Source organism: Narcine bancroftii, chromosome 12, assembly GCF_036971445.1.
Source record: "Narcine bancroftii isolate sNarBan1 chromosome 12, sNarBan1.hap1, whole genome shotgun sequence".
In the NCBI taxonomy this organism is placed as follows: domain Eukaryota; kingdom Metazoa; phylum Chordata; class Chondrichthyes; order Torpediniformes; family Narcinidae; genus Narcine; species Narcine bancroftii.
This window is the reverse complement of record NC_091480.1, coordinates 96845392-96869874: the sequence shown is the minus strand read 5'-3', so window position 1 is coordinate 96869874 and position 24483 is coordinate 96845392. Positions and strand designations below refer to the sequence as shown.

At 37.0% G+C, this 24483-nt stretch overlaps 1 protein-coding gene across 1 annotated transcript in view; it reads left to right on the top strand.

Moving 5' to 3' along the window:
• Positions 1 to 24483, top strand: part of LOC138746714 (26S proteasome non-ATPase regulatory subunit 11) — a 60505-nt gene that overhangs the window by 22885 nt on the left and 13137 nt on the right. The window contains exons 2-6 of the mRNA XM_069905039.1: positions 6978 to 7079; positions 8031 to 8155; positions 9352 to 9423; positions 17236 to 17293; positions 22300 to 22494. Of these exons, the coding sequence (XP_069761140.1) occupies positions 6978 to 7079; positions 8031 to 8155; positions 9352 to 9423; positions 17236 to 17293; positions 22300 to 22494 (552 nt within the window). The remainder of the gene's footprint in view (positions 1 to 6977; positions 7080 to 8030; positions 8156 to 9351; positions 9424 to 17235; positions 17294 to 22299; positions 22495 to 24483) is intronic.

The window sequence follows — 24483 nt, the reverse complement described above, 5'->3', positions numbered from 1 at the left end:
TATTGTTCTGCATAATGTTGAGTTTTATGAGAGTTAATATAATTTTACTGCTCTTAGTAAATGGGAATATGTTCCATCATATTACTGATTTATAAATGATGGGAAATGCTTTCAGTAGTCGGGTTTTGACATTCATTGCAGAAAACTGCATGGAACCAGTTTAGTGATGGCTAAACTGGTGAATGATAACAATGGACTGTTAGGTTTTCTTTGTGTTGTTTGCCTTCTGCACAGTCCCTTGCCAGTCAAAGCTGAATCTGGTTGAGATCTTGCTATAAAGGCTTGGTTACTTCATTCTCAGAAGTTACAAATGTAAGTTGCATTGAGCAATCACCTGTTAAATGCCTCCAATCCAACCTGATGGTAGGAAGATAAAGATAGGCTGTAAAACTGTTGGGAATAGTGGCGAGTGCTTAACATGACTTGTTTGAGCAGCTACAACTAGTTCTATGTTGCATATGACTTAACCAACAAAGCGTATTACCCTATTTCCATCAGCATAAATTTACCAGTCTCCATGGAACCATGTTTCAAAGTTTAGCTAAAGTAAAGCCCAGGACGGGCACCCTTGTTCAATTGGAATTCAATGGTACAATCATTTTTGGATAAAGACTGATTGGCTCTGGAGTCGATTCATCTTGATTGAACCCAATGTGCAGATTATTACTTCATGACTTGAGGGCACCTTTCACCAATAGTTAAATGTAGATTTTGATAACTGTTATACTACATTCTTCTTGCTCTTTAAACTTTTCCTACTACACTAAGCACTTCTAGTTTCTTAAGGCTTTCTGTTAATTTTTTAAGCAGTCTTAAATGGGCATTTAGAGATGTTAATAGTACAAGATTTTTCTGATTAGTTAGATCAGTGGTTCTCAACCTTTACCTAGGCCCCCCCTTTAATTTTTCAAAAAAACATGCGCCCCACCTTTAGTGGAAAAAGGTTATATATTCAAAATAAGTTTTAAATAAATAATTTACTGCAAGTGTATTTCATTGCAATTAAGGTCAGGAATACACTGGAACACATATTTCGTATTCAACTACTACAATACATCAACCATCTCAAACATACATTCAATAATTGTTGTCACTTCAGTGGGAATCTTGCCCCTGATGCTGGCTGCAGATTTTTTATTTGAGTGATTAATTTTGTTAGTTTCAACCTTAAATCTCCACGTTTTGTAATTTCCAGTTGGTTTCTCTTAGTTTGTAGATAGGCACATTCTAATAAGGCTATGGAAAAATGTAACAATAGTTCCCTTTCTAAAGTAGTTGAGTTAGACGGCCACGTCATGGTTCTTTTCACTTTGAACAGAGTTTTCACAGATTCATCATGTTGCAACTCAGATAACTCCTCTTGGTATTGCACTGGAACTTCAGATAAGTCCACCAGAATGGCTGAGTTAACCAAGAGGGAAAATCCATTGCCTTTAAATCACACAATTTATCATTGAAGTCGGTGAACAACATTTTCAAATGGTCAACATTGACGTTAGTTACCTCACACTTATTTCAACCAATAGAATTGACTGAAATTTCTTGCAGAAATATTAATTTGGCATAATCCTAGAAGTGAATCCAAATATCTTTGTTTTTGCATCGACGAGCATCATATTTGCTACTTGGAGTTGCTTGTTCAATCTACTTAGTTACTTGACAGTCATTTTTTGAGTTAACTCTCAGAAGCTTTGCCATCTGTTGTTAGTAAGAGCTTCATTTCAGGTTTGTCCTTCAAAAACTCGCTGAGGAGATCAAACTGTTCCATCAGTCTTTTGAAGCAGTTTCCCCTTTGACAACCACCTTACTTCAGTGTGAATTAATAATCTCACATGTTCTGCATTTTTAATGACACAAAACTGCATTTGGCATTAGCTTTGATGGCGTTGGTACACTTGATCACAGTATGCGGTAGAACAGGGGAAATTTTCTTGTTGGTTGTGCATTGTATAACCACCATGTTTGGATTTTCATCCTTCATTCATTTTAAAAATCCTGTTTTTTTTTAACCTATCAGGTGCAACATCTGCAGCACAAGATGCAATATTTCCTTTTGGTATTTCATTTTCATCGAAAAAATTTTTGAGCTTGCTGTAGTAATGGTTGTTTATAATGATTCACAAAACAACATCTCTTCTTGAAACCCTTCCTGATCAATATATCTCACGTATGCCAATAACAGAACCTCACTGTCCCGTACGGTAGGTTCATCCAATTGTATTGAGAACTTTTGTGATTTCAATTTCTCAATAAGCTGTTTTCCAACATCTTGACCCATGTCGTCTATTCTGACGCAGACAGTTTTATTACTCAATGGCATTGGTCAGAACTGTTTTGAGAAACCATGATTCTTCCCATGTTTTGCTCTCAGCAGAGAAATTTCCTAGGGAGCTTCAAGGGCACAATTCAGGGCTGTAGTTTGCACAGTGAATAATGAAGTGATTTTTGATCTATTTTCATACTTCTCTTTCAGTGATTTAAAATATTCCAATTTCGAATTGACATGGTTTGGATGTTTTACCCTCAAATGAGCTTCAAGACGGCCTGCTTTCATTGATTCATTTGTCAGTCTGTTGGCATAATAGGCAAAAAGGTGCACATTCATCGTGTACAGCAGGTATAAACCCAAACTTCAAGAACTCCACTGAATATTGATGAACCTTTTGCTTGCTTGATTTGCTCATTTTGAATATACAACAGTGCGAACTCCCTGAAATTGATTAATACAAGTGCAAGCTCCCTGAAACTGATTAATCAATATTTTTATTACGTCTTAGAATTGAAAATTGTAATAAAAGTAATGATTGAATCAAAGGAAGAATACTGACCCTTTTAAAAAAAAAATGGGGGGAGAAAAACTGCTCTGTTTCTGACATTTGTTTCTCGCAGAGAGTGTATCAAAACTGGGTTTTACTTTCTTGAGTCCCTATTTTTTCTGATTTTTGGCATCCCCCTTGGGCTGGCACCTGGGGCGGACCGGTCCCCCCCCCCCATTCAAAATGCTAGTACACAAAGATACATGCAGATATAGGTCTCATTCACTACTGAACTGAAAAAGTAAAGGCGTATGGACGGAGACATGATTGTTGAGATAATTTGGAATCCTCATCTCCAATGAGATAATTTGAATGGATGATAATAAGACAGGTCACAAAAATATAATTATAACGTTAACCAAGGATAACAATAGTTAAAATAAGAGAAAATGGAGAAACAACAGAGAAACCTCGGAAGAACGAAAACACATGATGAAAATTAAAAAAAACAAAGTGATTTTACTTGGAAGTTACCACAATTGTGTTGCACTGACGGTGTTGCCAAGTCGCGTCTTTCACACCAACATAACAAGTTCATTTTTTCAAATATTTCGCAAAAGATTCCTACGCCCCACTAAAATATTCCCATGCTCCACTGTTGGGATGTATGCCCCACCTTGAGAATCCATGAGCTAGATTTTTGACAAGATATTTGTACAAGGTTGGAAAAGACCTTTGGGAGATGTGAAGTTTAAAACCAGAAGCCGTAAACAAAAAAAATGGGAGGAATAGCTGTCGAGTAGTTTGTTACGGATTTAGATTGTGTTTTTATGAATAATTATGGGGCTTGTTAACAGTTTGTTTCTATGGTTTTTAAAATGATGTAGCAAGAATTGAGTATTTTTCTACAGTACATTCCAATGAAGTGTCAAGCGTTGTCTTTTTGATTTTAAAAAAGATAGTAGACAATACTGAAATAAAACTTCAATTATTATTTTATAAAATAAAGTTCAAATAGATTTAAAAAACTAATTTTGTCACAGTTAGTGCAACATTGTTACAGTGCCAGGGACTGGGGTTTGAATCTGTGTTGTCTATGTGGGGTTTGGATGTTCTCCCCATGTCTGGTGAGTTTTGTCCAGGGGCTCTGCTTTCCTCCCACTGTTCATAACATACTGGGTGTTGTTGGTTAATTGGGCGGCACGAGCTCGTGGTTGAAAGGGCCTGTTTCCGTGCTGTATGTCTAAATTTAAAAATTCAGATAATTTGTTGAATATTTGAATGAACAGATAATTGGCATTTTTACACAGAAACTTATTCCGAAATTTTTTTTATGCCTACTTACCTCTGGTGTGTCCCAATGTGGTCGTTTACACAGGAGCACTTTTACACAGCCTTCCTGTGTTATGGAGTTTGTTGGAGGGGGAATGTCATTAATTAGGCCTGTTTCTGGGGTCATTTTACACTGTAGCTACTGTAAAAATATGTAGAGATCCAAGTGGAAAGTTACAGAATGGAATTTATATAGTAAATTCCATCTCGACATTTTTACGCTGCCACTGGAGCAGAAAATTTCCTCAAATTTTCTGCTCTTCAGCTGTTAAGTCTGTAATATTTCCAATTTAATTTTGCAGTCACCTACTATAATGTAGTTGTAAACTTTGAACATTAGATGACTGGCACCATAAAGAAATTGATGGTAAATTGGCCAAGATTAAGCACCAATTGATTGAGATTTATGATTGTCATTGAGATACAATGAAAAGCTTTCTTTCCATGCCATTCAAACTACCAGAGTTAATTTTCACTGGATTTTCCTCGCATTCCACAGACATTTGGTTTAATAGATACCAAGTTTGAACCCTGAATCAGTCACGTTTTGGTTTTTTTCTGTACTTCTCTTCTACCCAACTACATTAAAAAAAACACCAAAATATATGTTACATCAGATGAAAAGAAAACAAGGCTGTTTTTTTTACTTAACTATGCTGTGGCTCCCAGTGGGCTGTTGGGCCCTTGTTGTGAATGGCTGACTTAAAGCATCACAACCGGGCAATAGGACTCTGCGGAGCAGCTCTGAATCTCCGCTCCTTGCTCTCCCAGGTCTGCACCAGCGGCAATGCTGCTGCTACAGCAGCTCCAGTAGTGTTGCCATTTTTTTTTTAATGTGGAGAACTTCAGATTACAATCTTTAAATGATTTGAAGTATTTGTTTGCTATTGATATTTATAGAGGTAAAGTTCAAAAAGAATGAATGTGGTCCCATTTGCAGTTTATATTTTTAATGATAGGAATAGATGTTTTTTTTTGTGTTCAATTGATCAACAGGCAGAGAACATGTTCATCAAAAAGTGTAATATGGAAAATGTACATTTTAAAAAGTAGCTTGAATGTTTTTCTCTCAGCCTTCAAATAGCACTAAAAAAGTTGAATTATTTACACTATATTGATTAAGGTTTCAATAGTTTACTGTTTCATGTTTCAAAACCATCTTTGTGTAATTAGTCCATACATTCCACCAATATTTGGTGAGATTTTTTTTTAAAAAAGCTGAATTAAAGCCACAGAGCGTAATGAATTTTTAGATGGCTCTTTCTGGTAACCTGCTCAAGAAATTTTGCAAGTTATTTCCTGGATTCTTTGATTCTGTTGTCCTAGTTCTTTTACCTATCGTGGCCTTAAAATAGCATGTATTGAAAGTGTATTCCTTTTTTCATTGTACTGTACATTATAAAAACCAATAAAAAAGATTGGGGAAAAAGGGGAGTGTGACTGATGGTACGTTGATTCTTGTCAAAACGAGTACCTGTGTGACTAACACATTCAACAGGATTTGTCAATTGAGGATGGGCTAAAAGAGAAATCTGTAAATTAATACCTGTGCCTATTTATCCATGAAATGGGATTTTCCTGAATACAATCTTAACCTTCACCCCAACCCCTCCCCACCTTGCCAGACACCAGCATTGAGCTCAGTTTCTGCCAGCAATGTGTCAAAATTGAAATCGGTCTTCCTATCTAGCTGTCTTGGGGTCTGTATCAGAGGTTTCTACTTCATTGAGTAAAGTAAGTGTGAAACCATTCATGGTATGCAGGGCATTCCCATTTCAGACCCTGGATTATTGCCTATGACCAGTCTACACAAATCTGGTCACATCAGTCGATCTCTAGGACATGGTCTAGCTCTGTAAATAGTACGTAGCAACAGTAATTTAATTTGTTATTTTGGAGAGGATGAAAACAAATTCAGTTTTCTTTACAAGATTTTAAGGAGATGCTGGGTATTTGGTGCTCCCAGTAAAGGGCATTCTGAAGACATAGTAGTGTGAAAACTGGCCCTTCAGCCTGATGTCCACACTAATAAACAACCATTTAAACTAATCCTATTTTTCAAGCCCCTGCATTGTAGTGATCGGTTTGCAGTCAGAAGGAGAAAATGGAAACTGCATACAGGAAACATCTGAGGTTCGAGCTGAACCCAGGATTTTGGCCAGCTGCATCATTGTCACCCATAGTTTTACCATCTCACATGGAGTTTCTTGGAAGCCTTGGTGTGAGACTTCCAGTTCTGAGAAGATAGGCACCAATCTTTATTTATTTATTTTTTAAAAATGTGTACATGTGACACAGTAACAGGCCCTTTTGGCCCACAACCCCATGCCACCCAATTGACCTGCAGCCCTGGTACGTTTTGAACAGTGGGAGGAAACCAGAGCACCTGGAGGAAACCCATACGGAGAATGTACAAACTCATTAACAGACAGCGCGAGATTAGAACCACAGTTCCAGTTGCTGGCGCTATTACAGCATTTCGCTAACTGCTACCTGTGAGGTTTCTATGAATGGATGATTGTTTCTAAGTTTTTAAACTTTTAAAACTTGGTTTAAGATTAAAAATAATTGAAAGTTCTATTTATTCTTGGATGTTCAACAGTTGAGTACTTGGTTGCATTTAATGCTGGACCACGCAAAGCTTGTTTCATTCATTTATGGATATGCTCTTTTAAAAGATATTGGCTAATACTTCATAAATGTAAAAAAAAAGTTTGACTTCCTATCGAAGCTTTGCAAAATTTTCAAGGAAACTTCTCTGAAAATGTAGATCCAACCAAGCATTTAAACTGAATATAGAAAAACCTGAACCAATGGAAATGACAGTAGCTTGAGCTAGTGGATTTTTCCATTGTTACTTATCTAAAAGTCTGTTTTTTAATTTGTCAGTGAAACGTGATATCCAGCAAGACGATGAGGAGGCTGTTCGTGTTAAAGAGCAGAGCATTCTGGAGCTTGGGGGGCTCCTAGCCAAGACAGGCCAGGCAGCAGGTAAATAATGTAGCACTGATATTTTGTCATTATTTTGATCTGATTTCTAACTCAAATTATTTCTGACAGTGTGGTCAAATTGAGATTTGAATTAGTTTTCTCTAAAAGTTGCACTTTCCTTCAGAGTGTATCTCGACTCTTTTATAGTTCATTGTCTTCATTTTGGAAGAGATAATTAGCTAAGCCTTCTGTTCCACAGAGAGGACTGTAGTTCTCAATGAGACCCACATTCCATGAATGAATGATTCTGTGTCATTCAGACTGTATCATGATCTTATTGATTTGCTAAATTCTATTTTATTGCATTACTTCAGATGTTTAATTCCGATTGTGTTCTCCCTCTCTCTTCCTCTTTCGTCTTTTTGGTGATAATTTTAACTGAACTGTCAAAAAAAATTATACTAAAAAATGTATCTTCCAAGAAAATCTGCATCTGAGAATCTAGAAAGGTCATACCATTTCAACTAATCTTACTGTATGAGATCTTAGATAATTCAAGGAATATTGTCATTTGAAGTAATTTTCTGTGAGTTGGCTCCTAACTCTAAAATCGTGACTGCCTGCGTTAATGATTCCTAGCGCTTGCCTGTATTAAACACCATATACCAGTGCTGGATAACCTTCTTCATTCTGTCTGCTATACCAGCAATTTTAATGTCAATCCATAAACATACTAACCATGCTCTTGTCCAAATTCTTAATATCTACATTGTCATCCAAATCATAATTACCTGTGGTAATCAAGTGATTTAAGCAAAGGAGGTTCACAAACTTGGGCAAAGTTCTAATGCAAATGAGGATCTTGGATTTTTTTTTCTTTGAGTCTATTTAAAGCGATAAATGAAAATGCGACATTGGCTAAAATGGCACTAACATGGCGGCCAAATGAATTCAGGATTTTCATTTTGTATATATGCAGCTCTAATTGTCTTAAATCTTTCATCTTCAAAGAACTGGGGGGACTGCTGAAGTACGTCAGACCATTCCTGAATTCAATAAGTAAAGCTAAGGCTGCTCGTTTGGTTCGGTCACTGCTCGACATGTTTCTTGATATGGAGGCAGCAACTGGTCAAGAGGTAAGAGCTAACAGGTCGGGGGAAGGGGGGGGATATCGCTAACCAAAACTGATTTGTGTAGTTTTTCCACTTAAAGCACAGTTCTGATTCATTAAAATTTGCTAGAGGCCTAAATAGGATTAATGACATGACCAAAATTTGTTGGACACTGACATAGCATAAGCTCTAATTAATGAATCTTACTGCGTCTTGGACTTGCATAGATAGGAGTGCAGTTGGCGGCAGGGACATTCTGTCATTCCAGCTGGTCATAATCCCTCATCTAACATCAGTGAAACAGACCATCAATTTTATTGCTGTTTATGAGACCTTGCTGTGAGCAAATTGGCTGCCATCCTTCCTGAAATTTGGCTCTGAAGTGCTTTGAGGCATCTGGTCCAGCAAAAGGTGTATTTGTTGATTAAATTGTGATATTGACAGATATTCTTGTGTTTTCTTTTGTAAAATGTTATCACATCAAAAAATAATTTGCACATTTTTCCTTTGGCTGAAGTGGCTGTTATAGGCTATCTTTCTGTCAAGGATTATTTAACTTTGTGGATTTTCCACAGGATCCGGAGTTGTATCTTCTAGGGGACATTGGGGAATTCAGTTTAGACTGTCCAAACACCAAATTCAGTTTGTGAACGTCAGTAGCCAGGAAGTGTATAGCGGTTACATGGAAGTCCAACTCCCAGCACGATGGAATATGGAAATACAGTGTTGCATTCTCCTGGAGAAAATCATCTACAATTTATGAAAGAGATATGACATTGAAGTGTGTCAACTGTATCTGAGGCACATAGGTGCACAGATGTAATTCACCCCACCCCCCCCCCATAAGAAAAAGAAACAATCCATCCCAGCAGGTAAAGGATTAAGAGTATGAAATGGGGAAAGTGGAGCAGACGATGAGTTTTTGCCCCAATCTGTTTTTTTTTCTCATCTGAGGTCCTCTAGCTTTGAGGAGGATTGTTGTCTTTGTTAGTATTTATGTGGTTTTTTGTATGTTTGTAATTTTATATTTTGGTATTTGTATAATTTAAGGGATAGGGAAGGGTTTGAAGAAGGGGAAATAAGGACTCTGTAAATCATATTACGTGGAAAGAGAATGTAATATGTTTATTGAATTTGTATGTCTTTGGAAAATCAAAAATAAACTAAAAAAAATTATTTAACTTATTTTTCCTTTGCCTTGGCTATCATGGCTCTCACAGGTTGAATTGTGTTTAGAATGCATCGAGTGGGCGAAATCTGAAAAAAGGACATTTCTGCGCCAGGCTTTGGAGGTATGCTTTTCACTTAATAATTGATCTCTACAAGAGAAATAAAGTGGAAAAACATCTACTTTACATCTGCAATGCAGCCAAGAGTACAGATGCTTGCCAAACAATATTTTTCTTCCAAATTAAGAGTCAGGTTTTGTGTGGTAAATTATTTTAATATGTTAATTTAGCCATATCTTTGAAAGCATTACTCTTGGTTACTGTCTTGATAGATTTGTTGGAGATTTTAAGTGGCATTTCATAGGATTGCATGAATATTTTAAAACAATTAATAAAGTTAAATCAACTCTTTGGCAAATTGCCAGCAATTATCTCCAATATTAAGGCGATTCTTGTGGCAACTAAAATACTGATTTCTAATCCTGGGACCATGTCAGCTTCTGAATACATGTGGTGCTTTGCTTTCCAGTGATAGTCAATGAAATGGGCTTAGACTTCCATTTCTACGTAGGCAGGAGCTCTTCGGCCTTGACATTATCATGTTGTTTTAAACAGTGAATTTATTGGAGAGGGCAAATGTTTTTTTTAACTAATAACTATATTTGTACATTTCATAGTAAAAAGATTCCATATAATGTGATTTGTTGTTAAAATTAAAATCTTTGAAATCAAATTTAATTTGGATGGGGCTGAAGATTCATAAGAACTTAAAATAGAAACCCAGGGTCATTTGGCTTCTATCTGCTGGAACAGTTATTAAATAAGATCATGGGTGATCTATTGCCAACTTTCTGCACCCCTGAAAAGTTAGGGCATTCCATCATGAAGGTCCTAGACTGTACTGAACCTAGGATATTAAGTGAATATTAATGGACCTGTTCTGTGATCGCCATTAGAGTTAAACTAGAAATGAGCATTATTTTGATGCAGTCCCAATTTAGTGAGAGAACATTGCACAGAACAAAGGAAACTGGAGAGAGGACATCTTCCAAAAGTCTTTTCCATTTTGGGGAAGTTGCTGATGCAGTGATCTGTTGTTTTTGAGAATTAAATCCTCCTAAATAACTGAGGCTAGAATTTGTTAACTGCCCATCTGGTGGGATCTTAAGATAACAGTAAGTGGAAAGATGTCCTGCACTTGTTCGGTTGGTTCTGAACAGATGGGAAAATAATTGACTCCGCATATCGTGAAGTCGCAGTGATGTAGAATATTGCAGATGATTGGTTTAGAGTATTCACCATTAAAAAAAAATAGCAGAATGTCACAATTTCCATCGCCTTAAAACAGATGCTAATATACTTAGCAGGTCCTAAATGAATTCCAAGTTTGGCAAAGTGATCTCTAAATCTGGAAAGAAAGTAATTTGAACTTCACTCGACTTGTTGGTGAGGGAGGAGGTTGTGTGGTGGTAAGACTTCTGAATGAGGTATGGCATGAGCAGCTGTTATTCTGAGAGTGAGTGAACTCTGCTCCTTATAGTAATGTCAAGAAACATTAATTGTATGAGAGATGTATAACATGATATGTGAATCATAATTATGCAAATTTGAGGCTTTATTAGATGCACTTGGAAGTATACACTTCATAATTCTCTTTCAAAGTGCTTTTTCTCTCACTCTTTCCTGCCCCCCCCCCCCCCCCCACCAAATGTGTGAAATTTGTTTAAAATGCTGGGATGCAAATGCAACAACAACACAATTTCATTGCCATTTGACATCTGATGCACATGTCGCTTTCAATTGGATTTTATTGAGGTAAAGCTTGAGGAACCTGCTTGTGTTGCCTTCAGACATTTAATATTTTTGGCCAACTACCGATATAGAATTTGTGCAGAATTTGGCTTCCCACTGCTGAGTTCTGGATTCTATCTGCAATGTGCTGTGGCAACTCAAGGGCAATTGTATATTCACTGAATGTAATTGCAAGCTGACTACCCTCATCACCTTGTTGATACATGGGCCAAATAGCTGAATTTAGGATAAACTTGTGTTTTGTCCATTTCTAGCCTGCAGTGGGCAAAACCGTAAAAGGTGTTCATTGATAAACTGCATTGTAATAGATAATTTGAATTGCATTGATGCATAGTAGTTAGGGGATCGTGGGTGAGATGTGCTGACTAATTTGTTGCTGAAAGCCAAGAGCACGGTCAATATCATTCTCGCACCTCATTGTATAATGCAGTAGGGTTATGATGAAGTGGTTTTGGTAGAAAAGCACAGTGTGTTTCCGATGATCCAAAAACCACTTTTCCGAAATTCTCAGTTATCCTCAAATATTTTTGGTGGTGACATGACATCAAAAGTTGGGGAGGGAAAAGATAAGTTGTTCTGTGAGATAAACTCCTCTGCTCCCTAATAGTTTTATTCTACAGGAAACATTAAAGAAGAAATCAATTTGTAATCTGAGTTTAGTAATGAAATGGGTCGAAATGAGGAGCATTTGAATGGGTCCCTGTTTTCTTTTTATGAACCTGATTATATCGGTTTGAATAAAACTGTTTAAATGATTTCTGTTGGGTTTCATGAAACTGAGCCCATTTCATTCTGGATTGAATTTGTAGTTCTCGAACTCTGCTCTCAATTGCCAGGTCAAGACTTTGTGCTTTTTTTCCCCCAATTCATAATATATTTGTTTAGTTCTTAGAATGTTTTTTTTCAATTTTATATCAGTTTTTTTGTTTACAAGCATGATGTTTCTTTGGAGCTGGACTGTTGCAATTCCTTTTCCAATTGCAGAATTTCTGTTTCCAGTTCTTCTATGTCTTCCATACATTTCTTCTTATCTGGAAAAGATAACATGGGATTATAGATTAGGAGGCATCTGGTTGCCTAGTTTCAAAAAATATTATTTGACAGCCCAAATGAGATTTTTTTTGAGAGGGATGATACCCCCCCCCCCCCCCCATTTTTTTTTCCTGGGTACAAATTGGATTGCACTCTCAAAAGAGAAGGTTTATAATGATTTTGTGTATAAATGGAATTCCAGAATTATAGCCACCAGGACAGACAACCCCATTTTAAAATACTTAGTTAAAATGTGGTGTGATACCCATGGAGGCTCTGGACTGAGAAGAGGGTTGTCACTGAGGAATCCTTTAAGACAAAATGAACTTCTACCCAGGACTTTGAACAATAACATTTTGGAAGCCTAGTATCATAAGGGGATACAATGTCTGGAAGATTGTTATGAAAAAGGAATTTTCATGTCATTTGAACAGCAGAAGAAGAAATATGACTTGAATAATAAGACCTTTTTTTTTGCTACCTTCAGTTACGATTCTTCCTTAGGGCAAATTTGGGCCCTGAAATGACTCTACCAGGACTCACTGAAAAGGAGAAACTACTCCATGAAGGAAATGTATAAGCTTATTGATGAGTGAGAGCCCAAAGTCAGGTTTGCATAAGTCTAGGGTGAGATAGGAGTCAGACATAGACACAACAATTGACGAACAACTCTGGTCAGATCTTAATCTGGGAAGTTTGTTGGCTGCTATCGATACCAGAAATAGATTGGTCTGTTATGATTTTCTCCAACTATACCTCAACCCACATAAATTACACCTATATAAACCCGAATTATCAGAGATGTGTTTTAGGTGTGGGATAGAGATTGGTTCCTCCTTGCATTCTACCTGGCTTTGCATGAAAGTAAGGCCCCTTATAATAAGACTGTGACTCCCTAACTAAGATCACAGGAGTCACTTTTCCCAGTAGACCCAGAGCTTTGTCTTTTGGGAAACTGTACATGGTTGGTAGATGACAAACCAATTCACAAATGAAATTTAGAAAAATTGCCTTGCGTGTGGCCAGGAAATGCATAGCAATATCATGGAAGACTGCCTCCCATCTACTCATGGATAGGTGGTCTTTGGAGATGAAGAGCTGAATTCCACTTGAAAAGGTCACATACAATCTCAGGAAGGGATATAACACCTTCCTAAATGTCTAGAAGCCTTGTTTAGAGTATATAGGTACCTCATTGGTGCCAATATAGGTTAGCCAGTAGACCTCTGTAAAGATTTTAACACTGGTATTATTTTGTCTCCATATGTTGTACTTTATGCCCTGACAATTGGATGCTCTTTTATTTTTGTTTCTTTTTCTTTGTTCTTTCTCTGTTTAATATGACTTGTATCGAGGGGAGGGCGTGGAGGGAGGGGTTCTCTTGATGTTTTGTACTTGGTATGATTGTTTATATTTAAAATGATAAATAAAATATTACAAAAAAAAAGAGTTAAACTTTATTTCATGCTAAAAATAATGGACTCTTGTTCTTTGTTATTGCTTTAATTGCTGATTCAAGGGGACCTCAGGCTCCTGGACTGGTTCAGTGATGGCAGTGGGAATGTGTCAGGGATAGGAGCAGGGACCTTGGGCACCTGGCCAGGTTTGGCGCCGGTGGTGGGGAGGTGTTGCGATCAGTGAAGGCTGATACAAGAATTCTGCTTTTAAACTGGGCTGTTTAAAGCATTTTTCAGATAGCCCAAAAAAAGGCATTTAACCAATACACAACCTGTCCCGAGCATTTTGGATAATCTGAAACGTACTGTAGTTGAAATTCTCTGTGTTATGTTTTGTTGTGTGACATGCTTCAAGTCCCTTGATTGCTAAGATTTTTTAACCTCCATTTAAAAGTTAATTTAATTGTATCAGAAGCCAGATAGGGAAAACTGCATATAGTCCACATTGAATAAATATTAATTGTTGGTATTGGTGTTTGTTTGTGTACCTAAGTGTAAAGCTTGCAGGTATTTCTTGTTTGCATCTAGCAGCATCTCTCTCCGTAATTAATGATAGAGAGTTTATTGTCATACATGTAATAGATGTATAAAAATTTTTACTTGCTGCAGCCACATGGTTAAATTAAATTACCATAATATTCCATAACAGGAAAAGAGATAAATGTTAACAGATATAATTAGTGCAAGGAACAAGGATGTTTAAATAGTACAGGCAGATCTTTTGGTGGTCCAGCAGTAGTTTATAGTTTGGATAATACAGAAAAATTCAAGAGCCTGATGGCTCTTTGGAGGGGAAAGAAGCTGTTATTGAAACTAGAGTTACTGGATTTAGCAGCGAGGAGAGATTGTGATCTGGGTGTTAATGATGTTGGCTGCCTTCTTGATGCAGCGTCTCTCATAGACTTCTCACGTGGCGGTACAACAAATGTACACAAGTACAGATTGCTTCATTTCGCAAAAATGAATGATAACTCTTGTGAAAAGATATCTGTACATTCGTTACTTTAAGTACTGGATTAGATGCAGAATTTCCTCAATGATAGAGTAATGAAGGAGAATAGCAATCAGACAAATTGTAACTGATCTTACAATTGTATTCACTTAAATCTAGCAAAATCAAATTTATTTATCATCCCATTGCACAAGTACAACCCATCTGTCCTCTTCAAAACATGCATATACACAAAAACACAACCAGACATACGGACAAGCAATACATATGTAGGCTTCTCCATGGATTTTCATCTTTTTGTGGTGGAGAAGCTTGTATGGCCCTGAGATCCTGAGAGGGATGCCATCTGGAGCTATGCTCCTGGAGGGCCACCATGGCGGTAAGATCAAGGGTGACGTCCCTGATAAAGAACAATCCAACCAAGACCTCAACCGTGGAACAGTCCAATGAAATTACTTCGAACTCGATGGTTGTGAAGGCAGATGAAGGCTGCAACAAATCCATCCGCTCCAATCGTCGTGGTTTTCATGCCATTGGAATTAGTTGATTAATTTGTGAAGTATCGTGTGCTTTGTGTGCTATCGTGTGCAACGTTAAGTACATATTAAAAAAATACATACACAGGTGTTTTAGCTCTGTGGGCCATTTCCCAAGATTGGACATAAGCCATTTGAGAGCCCATAAATGGATCAATGGAATGAAGTCCATCATCCTCGACCTTGAGGGATAGCCACAACATATACAGGGCAAATGTACATGTATAATAAATATTGTTAATAAATAGTAGTCTTGGATGGTTAGTGTGAGCAGTTCCTTTAGTCGTTCAGCATCCTCACTGCCCGTGGGAAGAAGCTGTTCCTCAGCCTGGTGGTGCTGGCTCTGGTCCTCCTGTACCTCTTTCCCCAATGGGAGTAGTTTAAAGATGCTGTTTGGAGGGTGGGAGAGGACCTCAATGATTTTGCGCTCCTTGTCAGACAATGATCCCATTAAATCAGGTGGATTTGAGGGGGGTGGGGTGGTGGGGCAGGGAACCCCAAGAGATTCTCTCTGCCATTGTTATGGTCCTGCGGATTGACCTCCTGTCCAATTCTCTACAGCATCTGTACCGCTCTGTGATGCGAATCATAGAAACCCTTGTATTTTGTATTTATTTCGTTGGATGTGGTATCCTTTTGATGCAGTTGCATTTCTTTTAATATTTGCAAATACCTGCTTAAGCTTTATGTAACTTGCATTGTTCCGCAAATGGTTAATCAATATTAGTTGTACAGTATTTTTTTACAACTAAGACGTTTGCAGAGGAAACACTTTGCCAGAGATTTTGTGTTCAATTATATGTTTGACCATTTTCGATGCGATTCTTTGGTTACTGAACAAATGTCACCAATTGACCTAGTACTTTTATACTAATTAAGATGGGGAAAACAGCCCATAAGAACAAGTGTGCATTTGATTTCCATTTTAAATAGTGGATATAAATATTCCGTGATATTTTGATTGCTGAATGAGCTTTACCACTGATTTAATAATAACCTTCCAATCGTTTATAGAACAAGCATCAGATACGCCATTAACGTCCGACGGAAATCACAGAGGAGTACATATCCTGGTTTAAGCTGTAGGCACTTATGAAGCTTGTATGTTCAGTTTTGAGAACGGGAGCTCACTTTTGGGATAATTAGTGGTGCTGAGGAACTTCACTTCTTTATGAAAAATAAAATTGAATTCAAAACCAAGTTTAGCAGAGATCTAAAAGATTTCCTGGTTAGTTTTGACAAATGCCTCCAATTTGTGGTAACTGGAAATTATGTGGTGCCACAGAAAAAAATTGCCATCAGGCTATTGATCTATTCTAATTCCAAACACCGACCTGCATTTGATTTGTAAATACAACAATGAGTACAACTTTGCTCTTTTTTTTTCCTGAAGTTAGTTTTGCATGGACTTTTATGAGAAACTTCAATTTAATAATGAAAGATCAGCTGAAACTTCCTGTAAGAAGAGCAGCCAAGTATGGATTGCTTTAGCAAAGATTGTGTAGTATTGTGACCCTGTGCTTCAGCTCAGTGCTCTTGAATACTTAAATATCTTGAAGTTATAAGTTTGCATTTTTTTTCCTTTTGAACAAAAATCCAGATTTTTATTCATGAATTTTATTTCACTTGCGCTCAATTTTTCCTTCAGTTGGATGATGATCTGCCTCTGTTAAATCCTAGGCTTGTAATTACTTGGTTATCAAGACCACATTTAAAGCAAAAGGTATTAATCCATCACTTAGTACCTTAAATGATGGAACCACTCAGTAGGACAGGCGATATCAGTGGAAGGAATCAGTTTTTAAGTGTTGAGGCCCGTTTGTCAGAACTTAGCATTATCCTGTCTTGTTGACTTCTAACAGCTCCATTTACCCTTTTTTTTCCAAGAATCTGATTAAAATTTGTTAATTTTTTAATAATGTGATCATTCCCAAGACAATTCTTCACCTTTTTAGAACGGCGGTATAATACAGTCACTCCCTTATCTGAAGCAGGCTGAAGGTGCATTGTAACAGAATTTTGTCAGCAAAGCTGAATAACTTTTTGCATTATTGCTATAGTTCCAAAAGTGTTACACTTTATTGACTTGCATTCAAACTTCAGCTGAAACAGGCACATTTTAACCATTTTAATATTTCCTATACAGGCTCGCTTGGTTTCTCTGTACTTTGACACTAAGAGGTACCAGGAGGCATTGCAATTAGGTAACTATTGATACTGCCTTTCATCTATTGGGTAGATAACAATGGGAGCTGTGATCACTGCAGCAAGCAGAGGTGGGAGGCTGGCCGGTGTGGGTGAAAGGGTCTTAACTTACAGTTGAAACTTGCTTTTCAGTAAATTAGAATGCAAGAATTTCCCAAAATCTCTCAATATCTTTAGTGCTACTTTGTCATCTAAAAGAGTGGTTTTTGTTCAGCAGAAATCGTAGTTTACTGGTTAAAGTTGTGTGCATTCTTGGGATAGTTTTTCTGCTAATTTGGCACAGATAAATGTAGGACTGGTAATCCTTAAGAACATTTAACTAGATAGAGGCTGAAGTGCAATAATCAGGCGAGGGTCTGAGCTTGAAGACCGATATCCTCGAGAAGTTATAATGATGTTGATTTCACAGAATTTTTGTACCAGAGTGGACATTTAAATTGGACTGTGGTTTTCCAATGTGTGCCAAATTATTCTGAGAAGTTTTTTTTGGACAATAATTTCAAGATTTGCAAATTGAATTTCCATATTTTATCATTTGAAAGGGTTTAGAAAGGTGGAAATTCTGTAAATTCATCAAAGATCCTGTAGTCCTTCCAGCAACTCAAAACAATTCATTTAATGAAGTGGTGCAAAAAGTCCTTAAAATCAGATTAGACCTGATGTAAAATAAGAACAGTGTGTTAATATAAACTTTTCCTCCAATTTATGTAATAGCTTTTTGAGGTATGTCACAGAAGAGTTTATTTTTGACCACGTTGCTTTTCAGTAGATTGTACCAATGTAATTGTGAGGCTTTGGTTTTTTGTATGATATGTCCTTGATCCCACTAGAGGGCAGAGCTCTATAAACTTTCATAAATTGCTAAGGAGAAACACGCAAACTGCAGATGCTGAAATCTTGACTGAACAGCGAGAGAAGCTGGAGGAACTTAGCGAGTCAGGCAGCTTCCATGGATAGAAATGCTTCTGCTGCTAAATATTGACTATTTCTACCCATGGATGCAGCCTGACCTCTTGAGTTCCTCCAGCTTCTAGCCATTGCATCAATCGCTATTGCTTAATGCCATGATGCCTTTATCCACAACCATCCAGTAGGGGAGGTATTATAGCAGCATCGTCTATAAAATTCTTTTGATGTAGGAAAGCTGAATGCACTGAAGTATGATTAGAGTACACAAATTTGAGTAATTAAAATAAGTATATTGGTTACATTTTGGGGGAGGAAAATAACAATAACACCTAGCCTGAGAAAAGGTGCCATTAACTTTAACTAAAAACAGAAAAACTTGGAAATGCTCAGCAGATCAGGCAATTTCCATGGGGGGAAAACGTTCTGATGGAAGATCATTTTTACTCTCTGCTGATGATGAGAGTAAATGCAGATTCATTTATTGTCGTGTAACAGTACAGAGCATGTAATATTACACGAAATAACCTCCTGCCTGCCACAAGACAGGCAGAATGGCCATTAGTGTGGCCCAGTGCCCCATACCATACGAGAGAAAAGAGAAGCATTTTTGGCATTTGTTGTTTTTATTTGATTTCCAGCAACTCATTTTTCTTTCATCCGCTGTTCCTTGCATTCTTTTGATACTACATTGGGGTTTGGGCCTTTTTTTGTACCTACTTGTAATAAACCATTTCATTCTGACATTAAACATTTGTCACCTGTATGCTCCTTCAACGTTGTTCAAAAACATTAATTTCCATGTGCACTTGATTCCCAGCTATATTTTGATCAATTCTTTCATTGTCTTTCCATTGTGTTTATCTAACATACAGGATGAGATGAAGATGAAGTCTATAATCTTTGGTTCTTTGGTCAATTTTTTGACCCCCAACTTAATCTCTTTACCTGAGAACTGTCAGAATTGTGAGCAAACTATTTTCAGCATTGTCAACATTTGTGCCTTTCTTTTCTAATCCATTTGCCTACAATAGGTCTTTGGATCAATCTCCTTCAAATGCTTATCAAAATGTCTCCTAAACATTGTGATTGTATCTACCTTATTCGCCTTCGGCAGCACATTCTCTGGGTTGAATACTCTCTCTATTCCCCTTTAAATTTTGTCCATCATCCTGGTTTTAATCATTCCTTAATTGTTTCATAGCTGATAATAGGTGCATTCTGTTGGCAAAGTGAGAGGCTCTGAAGTTTGAGGAACTTGAAAGAACTTTTTTAAACTGCTGCTTATAACCCACCCAGCTTCTTCATCATTTCCTAAACCTTTAAGTAACATGTCAAATTTGGTTTAATAATGCTTGGATACATTTGCTGCATTAAAGATGTCCGAGAAATACAGGTTGTTGATCGTAAATTGTGCAGCTGTTTGGATTTTTTATTTTTGTGCACCTTCTTTTGTTTTCAACTTGCTGCATAGTTGGAACAATTTCAGTTTCACTTTCCACTATTTTTGATTTAATATGAAGAGCATTGAAGTTTGCATCTTGCTGTGATAAATGTCTTGATTTTTCACATTGAAATATGAGTTGTTGTGTTAGAAGTATAGAGACCTGCTGGAGACTTCATCTCTTGGGAGAAAAGTGCCTGTATTGATCAGGTGTTATTCCTCAATTTCTAGTAACATTATCAAGTGCAGCACATACTGATATCTTTCATTTAGAACAATTTTTTATCTACATTAAAATATTTTTTTAAAGTTATGGTGCTGTAGTAGGTTTAATCAATGACTCGTTATATAGACTGAAAGAATCTTGGGATTTTTTATGTTTCTGAAGTTATCATTCTTTGGCAAATGTCTTTCAAAAGAAATTGGACATACCTCATGACTTGAATTCTTGACTTTTGCTGAAAGTGTGTCTTTCTGGATATTAGGTGATGTTTTGGGTAGATGTAATGTATGGCATCATACCATTAAACCGGGTTTACTGAAGGGACTTAAAAAGTAATTACTGTTGGAAAATTTTCCATTTCCTCTTGTGACCTTTGTAACTGAAGGCTTACAGATTAGGAAAATATTTGAAAACTGAGAATAGAATGTGAAGCATCTGGACCGGCAATGCAGTGATCCAAAATCGCAGATTTCAGCTTGGAAACTTCAGAAAGGACAGACACTGGTTTGATGTTAATTCAAATAGTGATGGCGGCATGGTTAGTGCAACATGATTACATCGCCAGAGATCTGGGTTCAATCCAACGTTGTCTGTGAGGAGTTTTTATGTTCCCTGTGTCTGTGTGGGTTTTTCTGGGTGCTATGGTTTCCTTCCACCCTTTAAAAATAAACGTACAGGGATTGTAGGTTAATTGGGTTATGTGGGTGGCAACGACCTGTTACTGTATTACATATAAGAACATTTATTGAAAGCCATTTTGAAAACTCTTCAGTTGTACAGTGTCTTGAATGCTGTGAATTTCTTGGAAAACTTCAAGCACATGAGCATCATTCTCAATGACTTTTCATCAATGTTTCCAGTCTTTAGTCTCCTGTTTAGTAGTTTTCATAATGGCTTTGTCTAAAATATATCTATGCATAGTGTAAATCTAGAAAACACCACCATTTAAAAAATTGATGCCTGATCTTTGAAAATGTTAAGAATATTGATAGAGAATTTTAATGTTGGAATATGGTTAGTGTAGAGGTTTGTGCAATGCTATTACAGTGCCAGCGACCCAGGTTTGAATCCAACGCTCTCAGTAAGGAGTTTGTACATTCTTCCTTTGTCTATGTGGATTTCCTCTGGGTGCTAGAATTTCTTCCCACCCCTCACAAGCATATGGAGTTTGTAGGTTAATTGATGTTTTTGGGTGGCATGACCGCGTGGGCTGGAATGGTATTGAATAAAGTAGGATAAATTTAATTGAGGGTTGGGTGACCCATGATTTATAGGTATGGAAAATAGCCTGAAATACTCTGATCTACCTTCCTCTTGCCACATATATTTGAAGTCCTTTTGATTACTTTGCTCATTTAGTCCGTTTAAACCGTAAAGGAGTTTGAAAGTCTGCAAAGTCATGGTGGTAAATACTTGGGTTTATAAAGTTAATGGCAGTTATTGTATTTAACTTGATTGGCTAAGTATATTCATCCAGGAATTAAAGACCTTTATCTTCAAATAATCATGTAGGATATCATCCAATGTATTGCCTATAGAGTTTTGTTAAAATTAGTTATTTAGATTACTGAGGATTTTAATCTTTCTAAGTTTTAAATTAGGTTTTTTTGATGCTAATATTAATACATTTAGTCTTTTAAAGTGTTTTATATTAATTAGAATTTCATGGAAATGTTTTCTATAACAATTTGGAAGGGCTCACCAGTCATTGTTGGACCATCTACATGCTTAAAGTTAGTGTCATTTATTTTAGTCGGCTCTTTATATATTTTTTTAAAATTTCAGTATTTGTGTAATTGGGACTTTCATGCTTTTGGGATGACTTGTAGGCCTTACAACCTAATTTCATCACCTATATATCAACATCAGGCCTTAGCATCTTTTAAGATTACCTGTGAGAGTTTTGAGTTCTTGGCTCAGCTACTTATCTGTAAGATAATAAATACAGCATTCTGACATATCAGCCGAAATTTTTATTTCCTCTTTGCTGTCAGAAAATGAGGGATATTGGAAACTTGTTGATATATAACTGAAATTTTGTTTTTGGCTACAATTTGGAAATTGCCAGATTCTCTTTTTTCAAAAGTGTTGGAGTTTTTTCCTCTTCCCTCATGCAGTCCTGCTGACCATTTCCCTCTGTAATTGGTGCTTTTAGTTACATGTTTTGAATGTCCTCCCCATCTCTTGATCACCCTGCTCTTGTAGGTCATAAACTTGTGGTATTTGGGCAGGTGAGCAGAAAATATTTTAAAATCAAACATCCTTTTGTACTGAATTTTTAAAAAAGAATATCTTTAATGCAATTTATTCATCTGCAAGATTACTATATTTTCAAACTTTTATTTCCTGAGTGCATAATATTTGGCTGAAGTTGGCAACAATGACCATCAGTAAAGTTGTACCTCCATTTAAAACGAATAATTCTTTTTCAGGGTCACAGTTGCTTCGTGAACTGAAAAAGATGGATGACAAGGCCCTTTTAGTGGAAGTTCAGCTGTTGGAGAGCAAGACGTATCATGCGCTGAGTAACTTGCCAAAGGCACGAGCTGCCCTAACCTCAGCACGAACAACTGCAAATGCCATTTATTGTCCACCAAAACTACAGGCCGCACTTGATATGCAGTCCGGTATGAAACAATGGGAACCTTTCATCTTTAACCTTTTAAATGGATATTGGGCTAATTGGGACAGTTGAGATGTTACTAAGGTTTCTAAAGATAGAATTTTAGTAATTAATCTGCTGATGGGACTAGAGAAATCTACAGTAGGTTTTTATATATTCCTTCCTTATATTTGTCTTGTGTCAGGCCATAAATTCAACGTTAACTTGAGATTACATCTACCACCTAAAATGACAGAAGGAGAAAAGAATGAAAAGAACTGACTCAGTGGAATTTCTTGTTTTTTTTTATTGAGTGACAACATTGTTTGACGGGTTTAATGTATCCTATTTTCTGAACTTTAAATGAATGGGAGGGGAGGTAGGGAAGGAGGGGGGGGAGAAAACGACACTGTATATGTTCAAGAGGGAAAATGTATGTATCTTGATCAATGTGGTTTATAGTGTGAAAAATAAAAAATTTTAAAAAAACTTGAGATTAGAGGACAATATTTAGATTAACAGTTTAATAATGAATGGCTGAACTTTGTTTTTGTTGAGACCCAAAATCTAGGACGTGTCTTCCTAGATTTTGAGATACAAATAACTGAACAATCAGTTCTGATTAATATTTATCCCTCAAATTAAGATTAGTCAATAATTAGCAAGTAAATAACTGCTTTTGGGTCTTTTCTGTGAGGGAAAATTATTTTGAATACTTCTCAATGGTCATGCTGTAGAAGTGTGTTTACTGCAAATTGTTTTGGTTGCTGTGAAGTGGTGAAAGGTATTGTACAAGTGCAAGATTCTATTCTTCTGTCTTTCCACCCTTCACAATAGAATGATCTTGGTATTTCCATGTAGATATAGAGAAGAGAAAATCAGAGGCTTGCATTATGTCGTGGCTATGAATTTAAATTGGCCGCGTCGAAAGGCAGTTTTACATTGCATTTTCAAAAGGACATTGGTACATACTTCTGCCTTTGTGTTCATGTATTCTCCTTTCCTTTTTCTTCTGAGTGTAATCCCTTACAAAGTTGGGGAATTATTCTTAAATCTCACCAAATGTCTGATTTTCAGCTGTGTGCCTTATCTGCTCAACTGCTTGTCTATAGTTTTAAGTGGAGGTTACCAAACAGCATGAAAGGCTGTCAGTCAATGGTATCCAATTGTCACTCTGTAGTTTTCACCATTTATAACTACAACCCTTGCTGAGACTTGCTAAATACACGAAAGTCTGAAGTAAAAGATAGAATGCTTTGTCTCAACTTTTCATTGCCAGCCGCTTAAAGTCATTAGGGCAATTTGCAAACTGTCCTCTTTGATTTTTGCATATGGTTGAACTTGGATGAGGGGATTGGATGTCATATCTCCAAATTGACAGATGACACTAAGCTAGGAGGGGTTGTGTGCACAGAAGAGGGGGTCAGGAAGCTCCAGTGTGATTTGGATAAAGTAGGATAAATTTAATTGAGGGTTGGGTGACCCATGATTTACAGATATGGAAAATAGCCTGAAATACTCTGATCTACCTTCCTCTTGCCACATGTATTTGAAGTCCTTTTGATACATGGCAAATGCATTACAATGTGGATCAATGTGAGGTTATCCACTTTGGTAATACAAACTGGAGGGCAGATTACTATTTGAATGGCAATAGATTAAGAGATGGGGAAGTGTAGAGACCTAGGGGTACTTGTACATCAGTCTCTGAAGGCGAGCATGCAGGTACAGCAGGCGGTTAAAAAGGCAAATGGTATGTTGGCCTTCATATCAAGAGGGTTTGAGTCTAAGAACAAGGATACCTTACTGCAGCTGCACAGGGTCTTGGTGAGACTCCACCTGGAGTATTGTGTGCAGTTTTGGTCACCTTATCTAAGGAAGGATGTTCTTGCAATGGAGGGAGTGCAGAGGCGATTCACCAGGCTGAGACCTGGAATGGCAGGAATGACTTGGGAGGAAAGATTGCGCAAATTAGGATTGTACTCGCTGGAGTTTAGAAGATTGAGAGGGGATC